The sequence below is a fragment of the Candoia aspera genome, chromosome 2 (assembly GCF_035149785.1).
Source record: "Candoia aspera isolate rCanAsp1 chromosome 2, rCanAsp1.hap2, whole genome shotgun sequence".
NCBI classification, from domain to species: Eukaryota; Metazoa; Chordata; class Lepidosauria; order Squamata; family Boidae; genus Candoia; species Candoia aspera.
The window spans coordinates 17,911,375-17,923,170 of record NC_086154.1 but is presented as its reverse complement, the minus strand read 5'-3'; the positions used below and the strand labels follow the sequence as shown (position 1 = coordinate 17,923,170).

Below are 11,796 nucleotides of genomic sequence, written 5' to 3'. Positions count from 1 at the left end.
ATAAATGGCTTTCTTCTAGCATTGCCTAGAAAATAAAATACACAGGGAATTGGAACACATTTGCAGTCTTAGTTAAGGTAGAGGAGTGTATTGGGAAAATTTACAGCATTTTAAAAATTGCACCCATCCATTTAATCTAGCTTTCCCCAACTATACCTCCCTGTGCATGTTGACCAACTCCCAGATTTCCCCAGCTGGAAGGAATATTGCTGATAATTCTGGGAGTTGCACATCTCAAGGATACCCAGATGGGGGAGGCTACTATTACGTATTATTTATCCTAGTTCTCTACTTCGTAGAGCAGGGTTTCTCAACCTTGGCAGCTTGAAGATGTGTGGACTTCAACTCCCAGAATTCCCCAGCCAGCATAGATGTGTGAACTTCCACAAGACATGTGGACTTCAACTCAGAGAAACACTGCTCTATGAAGTAGAGAACTAGGATAAATAATAGCTGGCTGGAGAATTCTGGGAGTTGAAGTCCACACATCTTCAAGCTGCCAAGGTTGAGAAACAGTCGAGCATGGACACTGGAATATGTCTGCCTTCTGCACTTCCTAGAACTGCAGAGGCCCTATTTTATTCCCAAGGTGAAGCCTGGGAAGACACTAGCTTACAAGTATCATTACAAAATTTAGAAAGAAAAGGTTTCAGCTGCAATGTTTAGACATCTACACAGAGAGAGCAGCTAAGCAGGAGCATGCAGGACAATTCTCCTGGCAGGACCCACAAAGGGGTCCTTTATTTTTCCTTCCTCCTCCATGTTATTTAGCTTCTGGCCACTTCAGTGACTTTAAATCTTCCATTCTTAGTAGCAGAGCCTCTGGTTGTTTCCCACTTTCTAATCTCTAAAGAGGACAGACTACCAAAGCAAGCAAAAAGGTTAAACAATCATCCCCACCACCACCACCATCACCTTTAGTTTTGCTTTAAGTCAACAGATAACTTCAGACTTTTTACTACTTGGTGAAATGATCCTTTTCCAGTTTTTAGTAGTTTTTCAATCGGGGGTAGGAGCACGGACAGGCTTCAGTGCAGTCTCTAAATCAATGTTCTGGCTATTTCTATTAAATTAGATGCAATAAACTGATGATAATCTGAAAGTCGCTCCTTAAAGCTGTGAAAGTTGTGTAATCCAGCAAGAGGGAAACATTTTATCAACTGCACATTTTTTTACATAATATGGCCAAATTAACACAGAATATCCTTTATTCTAGTGGTTAGAATCAGCCTTTTATGTTAGCCCAGAGGCTTACGCATCTTCAAATAAGTTGTTTCTCCAAGCTGATGTGGACAAGTGCATCATTGGTAGTCTAGTACTTTGGGCAGTAGCAGCTGAAAACTTTAGGACTAAGCTGGTGCCATTCTACTGCAATGCGCCACAGTACAGCATTCCCCAACAAGGTGCTCTCCAGACACACTGAGCTACCTCTTTCAGAATCCCCGGTCACAATAGTCTTTATTGGCAGGAAATTCTGGGAGATGCAGTTCAACAATTACAAAAAACGTCTTGCACAACCTTGACTTATTACCAGCTTGCTCGGGTTATACCAAGGCATACATTGGCACAGCACTTCTCTACCACCAAACCCCACCTCTGCCCTTGATCTGAGTAACGGTATTTTTGTTACATATGTATAAACAAGGCCACAAAAATGACTGGATTTTATTTTTTAAAATGACCAGAAAACAGGTGTACTGGCAACTGAGAACTTGCACAACAGGGAAGAGTCCTGACTGGCTGGGTTTTCATTTAACCAGTAATGCAGATGCTCTGGTGCTGTTTTAGTAAGTTGTGTGAACCCATCCATTGTTTTTTTGTGGTTCATGGACCCTAATTTAAGGTTTGCACAATGTGTGAACCCAGCGTGCTATGGCTTATTCAACATATTATTAAATAAAACTGTGGCTTAGAGAGATGTGTGAACCTAGGCACCATAGATAAGGACATTGTTCAGAGCTTCCTCCTCTGACTTTTTAAAAAAACTTCTAGGGATGGATAAAGCATTCAATTTATCAGCTTGCTTACTGATCTGCATGCAATTTCTCATGTCCTACGGCAATGGGTGAGACCTATAGCTGGAACAACGGACGGTTTTCACAATCAATTTGTTAGCTGCTATCAAGTTATAAATATAGTCCCAAGCACCTCTACTCACAATCAAGCCCTGATGTGATTGCACCTAAAGCTGCCTAAACCCACTACCAGCACTCCATCTTCCCCTTCAGGCAGACCTTGAGCAAACATCTGAGATTTCAGGCAAAAGAAAAGGATTAATGTATAGCAAGAATACAGTAAACAAGAAGAGATCAGTGGTGAATCACCAGGGAAGAGCACAAATGTTTCTATCATACAGAAACAACCGCATCAAGACTCCTGCGTCATACTCGGTTTATATTTTGGATAGCTGGATTGCAATTCCTCAGCTTCTATTTAAATGCACCTTGAAATAAGAAGCAATGGAGATGTGCCTTCACTGTACTACCACAGAAGAGAAGATCCACCAGAATGCTTCCAATCTGCACACACGAGGACATGCCCAGTTGAAGTGCTGAGCACGGGCCTGCACAGGTTCTCAGTGAGAAACCAGAGGGAGAAATAAACAAGAATGCCCTTACATCCCTCTTTGTGTGAGTGGTCAACCTGTACAAAAGGGTCATGGCTCATAAATTAAGTTAAATAATGTTACTAATGACTTAAAGCTTTATTCTATCCAACTAAAGTGTTTTTGATAGCGATAGCATTTTTATTAAACACACGCACACACAATCGTAGGAGAAATTGTTAGGAGATAATAAACAGCAGAATGTTGTTTCGGTGAAGCAGAAGACGGTGCTTAAAAGAAAAAAAAATCTGAGTATATTTATATTCAGTTGCTTTAAGAGTCATGGCTTCCCACTGAGGAACAGAGCAAATAAATCCTGGGTTGTACTGATCTTTTAGAAACAGCCATGATGAATAAAAGATGATCACTTTGCATTATTTTAAAGAGAAACACTTTCCTACAATAAACACTAATTTCGGTTATATTTTTCTTGCTCCATTTGTCATTTCAAGGCAACCCATATATAGCAGTGCCATTTTTGCTTGTTTTAGCTTGCATCAATAAATACATTTTTGAAGGAGTTCCAACATTTCATCCATTTTTGTATACTTCCCCTCCCACCTCTACTCTACACATTTCTAATCAAGAATCCTCAAGAAACTGTATTTCCAAGAATTTCTTTGGGGAAGTAGAGCCAGCCAATGTCAAAATGGCTTTTAATTTAAATATGGCTGGCAAGACCATGCTGTGGGGCAGACACTTCATTCTTTCTTGGGTCAACCCACACCTCCTTCAATATGCACACTGGGAAAAAACAGCTCATGGATAGTATCTAGTTTCATCAAGCAAAGGATCCCTTTAAGCTTTCCGTGAAGGCTAACTGAAGTGGACAAGGGGCTCTGGAGTCTCTACACTACTTTGTTACTGGAAAGTAGGGGTTTCCCATCCAGCTTGCTTGCCTCTCAGCTCCTGCACTCCATCTTTATTTCACTCACATGGGCAGCCTGAGGAGCATCACCAAGGACAAACTGGGTAGAAGTTCCCAGGCTGGTCAGGGCCACAGGCTCGCTGGTTTGCTTAAGGGACGGGGCCAGCTTCTCCTCCTTGGCCCAGGGATGCTCAAGAGCTGGGGACAAGGTAGCTGCTCCTGGCCGGGAGGACTCAGTCTCAGAAAGAGCAGTTCCCAGGCTCCCGTCCTTCACGTGGACTCTCTGGTGGGACACAAGACGTGAGCTCCGGGCAAAGCATTTCCCACAGTCGGAGCAGGTATAAGGTTTCTCTCCAGTGTGAATCCTCTGGTGAGTGACCAGGTCAGCGTTAATCCGAAAGCTCTTCCCACAGATGTGACATTCGTAAGGTTTCTCCCCTGTGTGAATTCTCTGGTGCTTAATGAGGTCTGAGCTGTAGCTGAAGCTCTTCCCACAGATGCCACAGGGGTAGGGTCTTTCCCCGGTGTGGACCCTCTGATGGCAGATCAGGTGGGAGCTCCGCTTAAAGGCTTTCCCGCAATCGGGGCATTCGTAGGGTTTTTCTCCGGTGTGGTTCCTCTGATGGGTGACCAGGTCGTAATTGACCCGGAAGCTCTTTCCACAGATGGAGCACTCATATGGTTTCTCGCCGGTGTGGACCCTTTGGTGCCGAATCAGATGGGAGCAGTCCCGGAAACGCTTCCCGCAGATCCCACAAGGGTAGGGCCTTTCACCAGTGTGGACTCTTTGATGGGAAATGAGGTGTGAGCTCCGGGTAAAGCTTTTCCCACAGTCGGAGCAGATGTAAGGTTTCTCTCCGGTGTGGCTCCTCTGATGGTTGACCAGATCGTAGTTGGACCGGAAGCTCTTCTCACAGATGATGCACTCGTAGGGCTTCTCCCCTGTATGGACTCTCCTGTGAGACATCAGCTGAGAACTCTGGGAGAAGCCTTTCCCACATTCCAGGCAAACGTAAGGCTTCTCCCCGGTGTGGACCTTTTGATGGGCCACCAGGTCTGAGCTGAAAAGGAAGTTCCTCCCACACTCAAGGCAAGAAAATGGCTTCTCATTGGTGTGACTCCGCATGTGCTCGACCAAGTCAGCTTCCTGGCCGCAACCTTTCCCACACACAGGGCACAGGTGCAGCTTCTCCTCTTTGTGGACCCTCTGATGCTCCACAAGGCAGGAGCTCCCATTAAAACATTCCCCGCAAACAGGGCAAATATACTGCGTCTGCGATGGATAAACCCTCCCACCCTCCACAAGGTCACCATTGATGGGAAGACAGTCGCTCTCCAAGTCATGCTTCAAGCCGCTCGGTTCCATCTGTGAACTAGTCTCATTGGTTTCACCTCCTTCTGATTCAAGGTCTGGAGACACATGACTCTGGCAACTTTCAGAAAGCATCCCATGCGGTTCTGCGGGCCTAGGGCCACCCTGCTTGGGAGTACCCTCCTCTTCCTCATTCACCATCTTTTCAATGACTGGACGGAAAAAGAATCCACATAATAATGAGCATTGTTAGTTAGAATCTGCGTGGTGCTCATCTGTACTGCTGATCCAAAGAACAACCCTATCTACAATGGTAGGAAAGCTTATGATTTTGCTAATGGCACTGGGGTGAAGGGAAACAGTAGTTTGCCAAAAGGCGTTTGAAGAGCACAAGAAGAAATCCAAGCCAGGCACTTCTTGGCCTCTACGTGGGCTCTTGGAAGTTGTGCTATACCAGAAACTGGTTAGAGCAGTGTTTCTCAACCTTGGGAACTTTAAGATGTGTGGACTTCAACTCCCAGAATTCCCTAGCCCGCATGGCTGGCTGGGGGAATTCTGGGAGTTGAAGTCCACACATCTTAAAGTTCCCAAGGTTGAGAAACACTGCTTTAGAGCAGGGTTTCTCAACCAGGGTTCCGTGGCACCCTCGGGTTCCACAAGAGGTCACTAGGGGTTCCCTGGGAGATCATGATTTATTTAAATTATTTCTACTTCGGGCAACTTCACATTAAAGAAGTCAGTTTCATTCTTTATTTTCAGTTTAAGAACACTGTTAATGCATACAGTATATACAGGCCTACTCATGAGACTAATACACTAATTTTGTAACTTCTGGCCTGTATTTGAGCTTGAACGTGCAGCGGTTCCCCGAGGCCTGAAAAATACTTCAAGGGTTCCTCCAGGGTCAAAGGGTTGAGAAAGGCTGGGCTAGAATATTGGGAAAAAATTATCAACATTTGTAAGGAGGACACAGGCAGTTTCAGTAACATTCCTAACCAACCAGTTGCTGGAAAAATACTAGAATTGCATGGCATGCTTTACTAAGCTTCAAGTCAAAGAGAGAGGGAAAAAATATGAAGAAGTAAGTGGCAAAGTGCAACCTGTGACCATTTTAGGTGAAGTCTGATTATCTTAAAGCAGAGGTAGACACCTTCTCAGCAGATGGGGCTGAATGTTTCATAGACTTGGTTTAGCAGCAGAGAGCAAACTGGACATATGGTGATATTCCCATAGTGAGAATTTCTTGTGGCCAGGGGGAAAAGGAGGAAGGGTGATAGGAGTGTTACAGATGAGCAAAGCTTTCATTCCTTTCTTTTTCCTGCCAAAATACAGGAAGAACTTGGCGTATATCAGTGTAAACCTCCTTCATCCAAAATAGACATAAAATCCGTCCATCTCTGGCTGTAGTGCAATAACAGGGGCACAGAACTCAGAATTCTTTGACAAGGAAGACGTTAGGAAAAGCCACAGCGGTTAAAAAGCCCATAGGATTAAGATTGGGTAGTTGACATCTATGGCCTTAGTAACCCTTCCCAGTTCCTACTTCTATGGGGCCCCAATATTCTTAGCAGCATATATGTGAGCTTTGCACCCTGAGTTGTTTGTGAGACCCTCAGCATTTGTATTTATTAAGCTTGCTTTTAATTGTATATTTCACTGTTCTATATTCATTTTGTACTGTTAGCTGCACAGAGTTATTTGCTTAAGCTGGGCGGCAATATCCATTTTCTAAATAAGTAAATTAAAAAAGTAAATCTGCATCAAAAAGCTCCCTCTTGTCTTAATTATAAAAACAACACACCAAAGTTATGTTAATTGTAGCTAAAAGCTCAACAGGGCTTCTGCTTAATTGGATCAGAAGCAATTATTTAAAGCTGGTTCTCAATCTTCGTTGAGCTTTCATTAGCTTTAGTTCACATCACTGGTGATGTTACGTTTTTAAGTATTGCTAAACCAAGAAGGCACAAATAATCTTATATCCTACTTCAATCTTCTAACCAGGTTAAAGCCCCCTGAGCTGTATTTGTCCTGGCCATCTCAGAGTTAAACTGAGTAAGATACTCATTTAAAATACTTTAAGCACCTTTAGTATCAGATTTTTTCCCACTCATGCCCTATTTATTTCAGAAACATTGCTTGTTTCTTTTGTGTTTCTGTCAACCAGCACAATCTTGACAGAGCTCACATTTTTCCTCTCCAACCACGCAGACCAGGAACTTTTTAAAAAAATGTAAGATTTAACTTTAATTACAGGAGTGCATCAACACCATTCTCATGGTACTCAAGAGCTAACGTAGTTCTTACTTAAGCCCTTACTTAAATGTGATATTTCATGTGTGGGCCTTAAGAAACCCACTGTCTTTGGCGTAACTTAACTGTGGTTTATTCAAGTTGCCCAATTTTGTGGAATTGTGTGACACGCTGAACTATAACGTAACCACACAGGCTCCCAGCCGCCTCTCAGGGGCCTGTGAAATCAAATTTATTTGTCAGCCTATGCTGAAAAATAATATAATATTAAAATCCCATCAAACAATCATGAGAAGCGGTAATGGCAGCAAATGCATCAATTTTAATTTTTAATAAATATTGATAAATATAAGCCATACACACAAATACTATTTTGGTGTTTGGTATTCCTCCATAATTTTTGAAAAATAATATATTAAAATCCCATCAAACAATCATGAGAAGTGGTAATGGCAGCAAATGCATCAATTTTAATTTTTAATAAATATTGATAAATATAAGCCATACACACAAATACTATTTTGATGTTTTGGTATTCCTCCATAATTTTTAAAAGTGAGAAGGGGTCCTGAAAGAAAAAAAGTTTAAGAAACACTGCACTAGGCTAAAAGTGTCTGGCTACACTGGCAAACAGGAGTTTTTCAGGCTCAGAAACTTAATAGATTGCAAAAAAAAAAGTGAGGTTACTATATCTGGATGATCATTGGAAAGCAGCAAAATGATAGGATTCTTTGCAATAATGGAGAATATATAAGAACTGACTGTTAGCTGCAATGGGTAGCTCAGGGCTGAAATGGTTTTTTGCTGAGCTTGGTCTTCTTCCTGCAAATGTTTCATTACCCAACTAGGAAAAATTTGACACAAGGGAGTAGGGTTTCCTAACGTTTTATGTATGGCAGCTTGTCCTACCTGGGTTGTTGTATGCCTGTTTCTGACTAGGCTACCTGTTTTCCTTGGGTGGATTGTTTCATCTAAAATAGCGTTTTTCAATCTTGGTCACTTTAAGAAGTGTGGACTCCAACTCCCAGAATTCCCTAGCCAGCACGGCCGGCTGGGGAATACTGGGAGTTGGAGTCCACACCTCTTAAAGTAGCCAAGATTGAAAAACACTGATCTAAAATGATTAAAAGGATTCCTGCCTATTGTGCTGGTTCTCACTCCTCTAGATGCTGAATGTGTGTGCGATAAGGAAGGATGTCGTCCGGACTGCTGGCTTCCTTCTCGGATCCTTGTTTGCTTCTTAAATAGTTGGTAGAGTAGATTACAATGTTACCTAAGTGGGCAATGAAAGGGCTGCAAGAAGAAAACCATCAGCAAACACCAACAGCCCAACAGGAGTCTTTGTATCTCTTTGCCACCATAGAGTGGTTATCCGGAGTTTTACAGCCCGGATCGCGCAGGCAGGCCTACCCTATGGGGCTGTTGCTAACATGGAAGACGCAAAAGTTATTCTTCCTTGCATTGGTCAAGGCAAAACGCTTTACACTGGCATGCCGGGGAGCAGGGGGGTGGAATCAACTGATCCGAAATCAGATGTGCCGAGGTGCCTGGTTTAATCCCGCGGGCAGCTCTCAGCCCACAAGAAAACAATAGGGGCCTAGATCAGCAGACGGCAAGACACCAGCCCCGGCCGGAGCCAAGGCGGACTCGCGGAGGATCTTGCAGCGGTCAGCCCCGCTTCCCCCCCGGGGCTCCCAGCGAGGATTCCAGCGGGAAAGAGACCCGCTGCCGAGCGGCGATTCAGCCTGATGACCGCGCGAGAGGCCCGGCCCAGCTTCCCACGTCCCAGTTACTCACCAGGCACGGGCGAGACCCGCTGCAGCACGACGGATCGCCGGCAGAGAGCGGCGCCCGGAGCACTCGCGCGCCCGGCGGACGGGCAGGGCTGGCGCCAGAGCAAGCCCAAGCGCTGCAGCACCGCGTCGGGGACAATCGGAGGAGGCGGCGGCGGCTGCTCAAGGGTTACTGCCTGGACGCCGAGGCTGGACTTCCTAAGGCAAGGCTGAGCTCCCGGCCGCCGCCAGCCAATCCTCGCCTCGGCTGGCAGCTGAGTCAGGCGCAGGAAGCTGCGCCGCGGCAAGACTCCTCCGCGCAAGAGGCGGCCTCTGCCGGGCGGGCGGATCAGCTGGAGCCCTCTGGCGGCCTCGCAGAGAAGAGCGGTGGGGCGAGCGCTCCCCGCTTCCCGGGCACCGGGAGGAGAGGACCCGATGCCCCGCCTCCTCCCACCCCCCGCGAGTGTATGCCAGGTTTATTCGATCGCGGCCTCCTGGTTTCACTGGCGGGAAGGGATCAAGAGCAAGCTAGGATTAGCCCCGCTTCGATTTTTAGCCTGCCGTGAGTGGCCAGCTTCCCCGTCGTGTTGAAATGGTACTTTGCCACTAGAGTAGAAGAGCCCTTAGGGAACCCGCCTGTATTTCTTTTAAAACGTGAATTCTGCTCGTTTTGAGGGGTTTTAATGTTTCTCAACCTTAGCAACCTTAGATGGGTGGACTTTAACTCCCAGAATTCAACTCCCCATAGCTGGCTGAGGAATGCTGGGAGTTGAAGTCCACCCGTCTTAGGTTGCTAAGGTTGAGGAACACTGGCCTAGGGGACATCTGATCGAGGAGATTGATCTAAGCTGTTCCCTTCTCCTCCCCCCACCAGCAATTTTTAAATAAATCACATGGGACAATATCAGCTGATGCCTAAAAAGTATTAAAGTCCAACCTCTGAGGTGCCATCTCAGGAAATTCACACCTCCTGGCCTCTGCCAAAATTTGCTCCCAGAAGCACAAAACGGAGACTTCAGAATTCTCAAATTTTATTAGCCCTTCCTTATAGACGATGCATGGTTCATTTAATGTACTGCAAAGCATTTTGGAGGTTTTAATCACCGTAGCAGATGAACAACAGCTACCTTCTGAATATCATCACAGAAGGGTCTAATGGAGCCTTGGATTTGTAAGAAAATCAGAGTAAAAATAAACATGTAACCGGACAGCAGTCTTTCACTTATTTACAGGGAAGTAAGCTCCCTTCAACTCAGCTGGACATATGCACTTACTAGACCAGTGTTTCTCAACCTCGGCAACTTGAAGATGTGTGGACTTCAACTCCCAGAATTCCCAGCCACCCCTAGCTGGCTGGGGAATTCTGGGAGTTGAAGTCCACACATCTTCAAGTTGCCGAGGTTGAGAAACACTGTGCTAGACTACACTTTAAATCATGAAGCAGAAAGAATGAAAGGATCAAACCTGGGGTCTCTTTTCTCGCTTTCTACCCATCCCTTACCTGACCTTCGAAAATGGCCAGTGCAAACAAAGGACAGGAGCTGTGCTCTGCTGCCCAGGCCAGCATCCGTAGCATTCTGACGAGAACAGTTCTGAATAAGAAAGCTTGCAGTAGGGCATTTAGCCAACTGTAATCCTGTGCGTGGGTGGATTACACTGCAGCTCAGCTACACGTAAATGCAGATAGGATCGCACCTTTACGACTTAATCCAGTGCCTTGCTTACCTGCACCAAGATACCTAGCCTTCAAAGATCACAGCAGATGGCAGCCGCCTGCCTTGGCCGATCTTGACAAAAAGCCAAGCAGAGTTGGGCTGGTTAGTAGTTGAATAAGAACCCATAGGACATGGCAAAGGGATAAACTATGTGGGGAAGCTCCTCCCCCTTCCAAAAAAAATCACAGAGGAAGGAAATGGATTCTGTATTGTGGAGTCCTTGGTGCTCTCTGAACTTGGTGGTTGGCTTGCAGATGTTTCATTACCCAGCTAGTGGGTGCAGTGATAATGAAATGTTTGCAGGCCAACAACCAAGCTCAGAGAGTACCAACAACTCCACAGTCCAACCCTGAGCTACAGATATTCTCTTATGTTGGCTTCCATAGTGTTGCCAAGTAATTGAAATGCTTAATTTGAGGCAGTTTGCCTATTGCCACGGGCTTCCCATCTATAAGCTGTCCTTTGTTCTGAATGTAGCCACCTGCCTTCTCCAGCGTGGAACATGCTGGTTTCTGGCAGCCTTGGATCATTTCTACCTTTCCTTCTTTCACAACGATTTAAGCAAGGAATATATTTGTAATGCATATATTATGAGAAAAAGGAAAATGACAGCACAGTACTATGACTTTGTTTATAAACAGGAGATTTAAATGTTTCAGTTGATTCCCAAGAAATCCAGGGGCACTAAAGTTCTGGGAAATGTTTAGAGAGGGTTATTGAAGATGCAGGTTCCCCCCCCCCCCAGTAGAGGAAATTCTGAGAGGGACGCGGTGGCGCTGCGGGTTAAACCGCTGAGCTGTCGATCGGAAGGTCGGCGGTTCGAAACCGCGCGGCGGGGTGAGCTCCCGTTGCTAGTCCCAGCTCCTGCTCACCTAGCAGTTCGAAAACATGCAAATGTGAGTAGATCAATAGGTACCACTTCGGCGGGAAGGTAACGGCGTTCCGAGTCATCATGCTGGCCACATGACCCGGAAGTGTCTACGGACAACGCCGGCTCTAAGGCTTAGAAACAGAGATGAGCACTGCCCCCTAGAGTCAGAAATTCTGATACGCAGTTCAGCTAGTCTAGCTTCCACACCATTGTTGCATTTCTGTGCTGGTGAGAAACTTATCCCAACTGTTGGACGTTCTGAAAGCCCAGTCAAGGAAAAAAATTGCAACTTTACACACAGAAGTTAGATTCCTATGAAACAGTAAACGGAGTCGGGTTTTCTGTTCCCAGACTCACAATACCTTGTGTAGGAGTGAATGCTCAAAAGGATCAGCATTATAAA

The 11,796-nt window shown here is 45.4% G+C and overlaps 1 protein-coding gene across 1 annotated transcript; it reads right to left on the bottom strand.

The window, feature by feature from the left end:
- Positions 1-468: 468 nt before the first annotated feature.
- On the bottom strand, positions 469-10,383 carry LOC134489943 (zinc finger protein 436-like). Its single transcript, XM_063292818.1, has 3 exons — positions 10,309-10,383; positions 8,833-9,178; positions 469-4,997 (listed from the first exon to the last, which is right to left on the bottom strand). Exons 1-3 carry the CDS (start codon positions 10,381-10,383, stop codon positions 3,508-3,510), a joined length of 1,911 nt encoding a protein of 636 aa, XP_063148888.1. The 3' UTR covers positions 469-3,507.
- Between the last annotated feature and the right edge of the window lie 1,413 nt (positions 10,384-11,796).

Bases quoted from the DNA above. Each gene is read 5' to 3' on its own strand.
- LOC134489943 (XM_063292818.1), bottom strand. From the start codon at position 10,383: ATGCTACGGATGCTGGCCTGGGCAGCAGAGCACAGCTCCTGTCCTTTG. The intron at 9,179-10,308 runs GTAAGGGATGGG...CTTCTCTGCGAG, and splicing joins TGGCCATTTTCGAAGGTCAG to GCCGCCAGAGGGCTCCAGCT. The intron at 4,998-8,832 runs GTGAGTAACTGG...TTTTCCGTCCAG, and splicing joins GCGGGTCTCGCCCGTGCCTG to TCATTGAAAAGATGGTGAAT.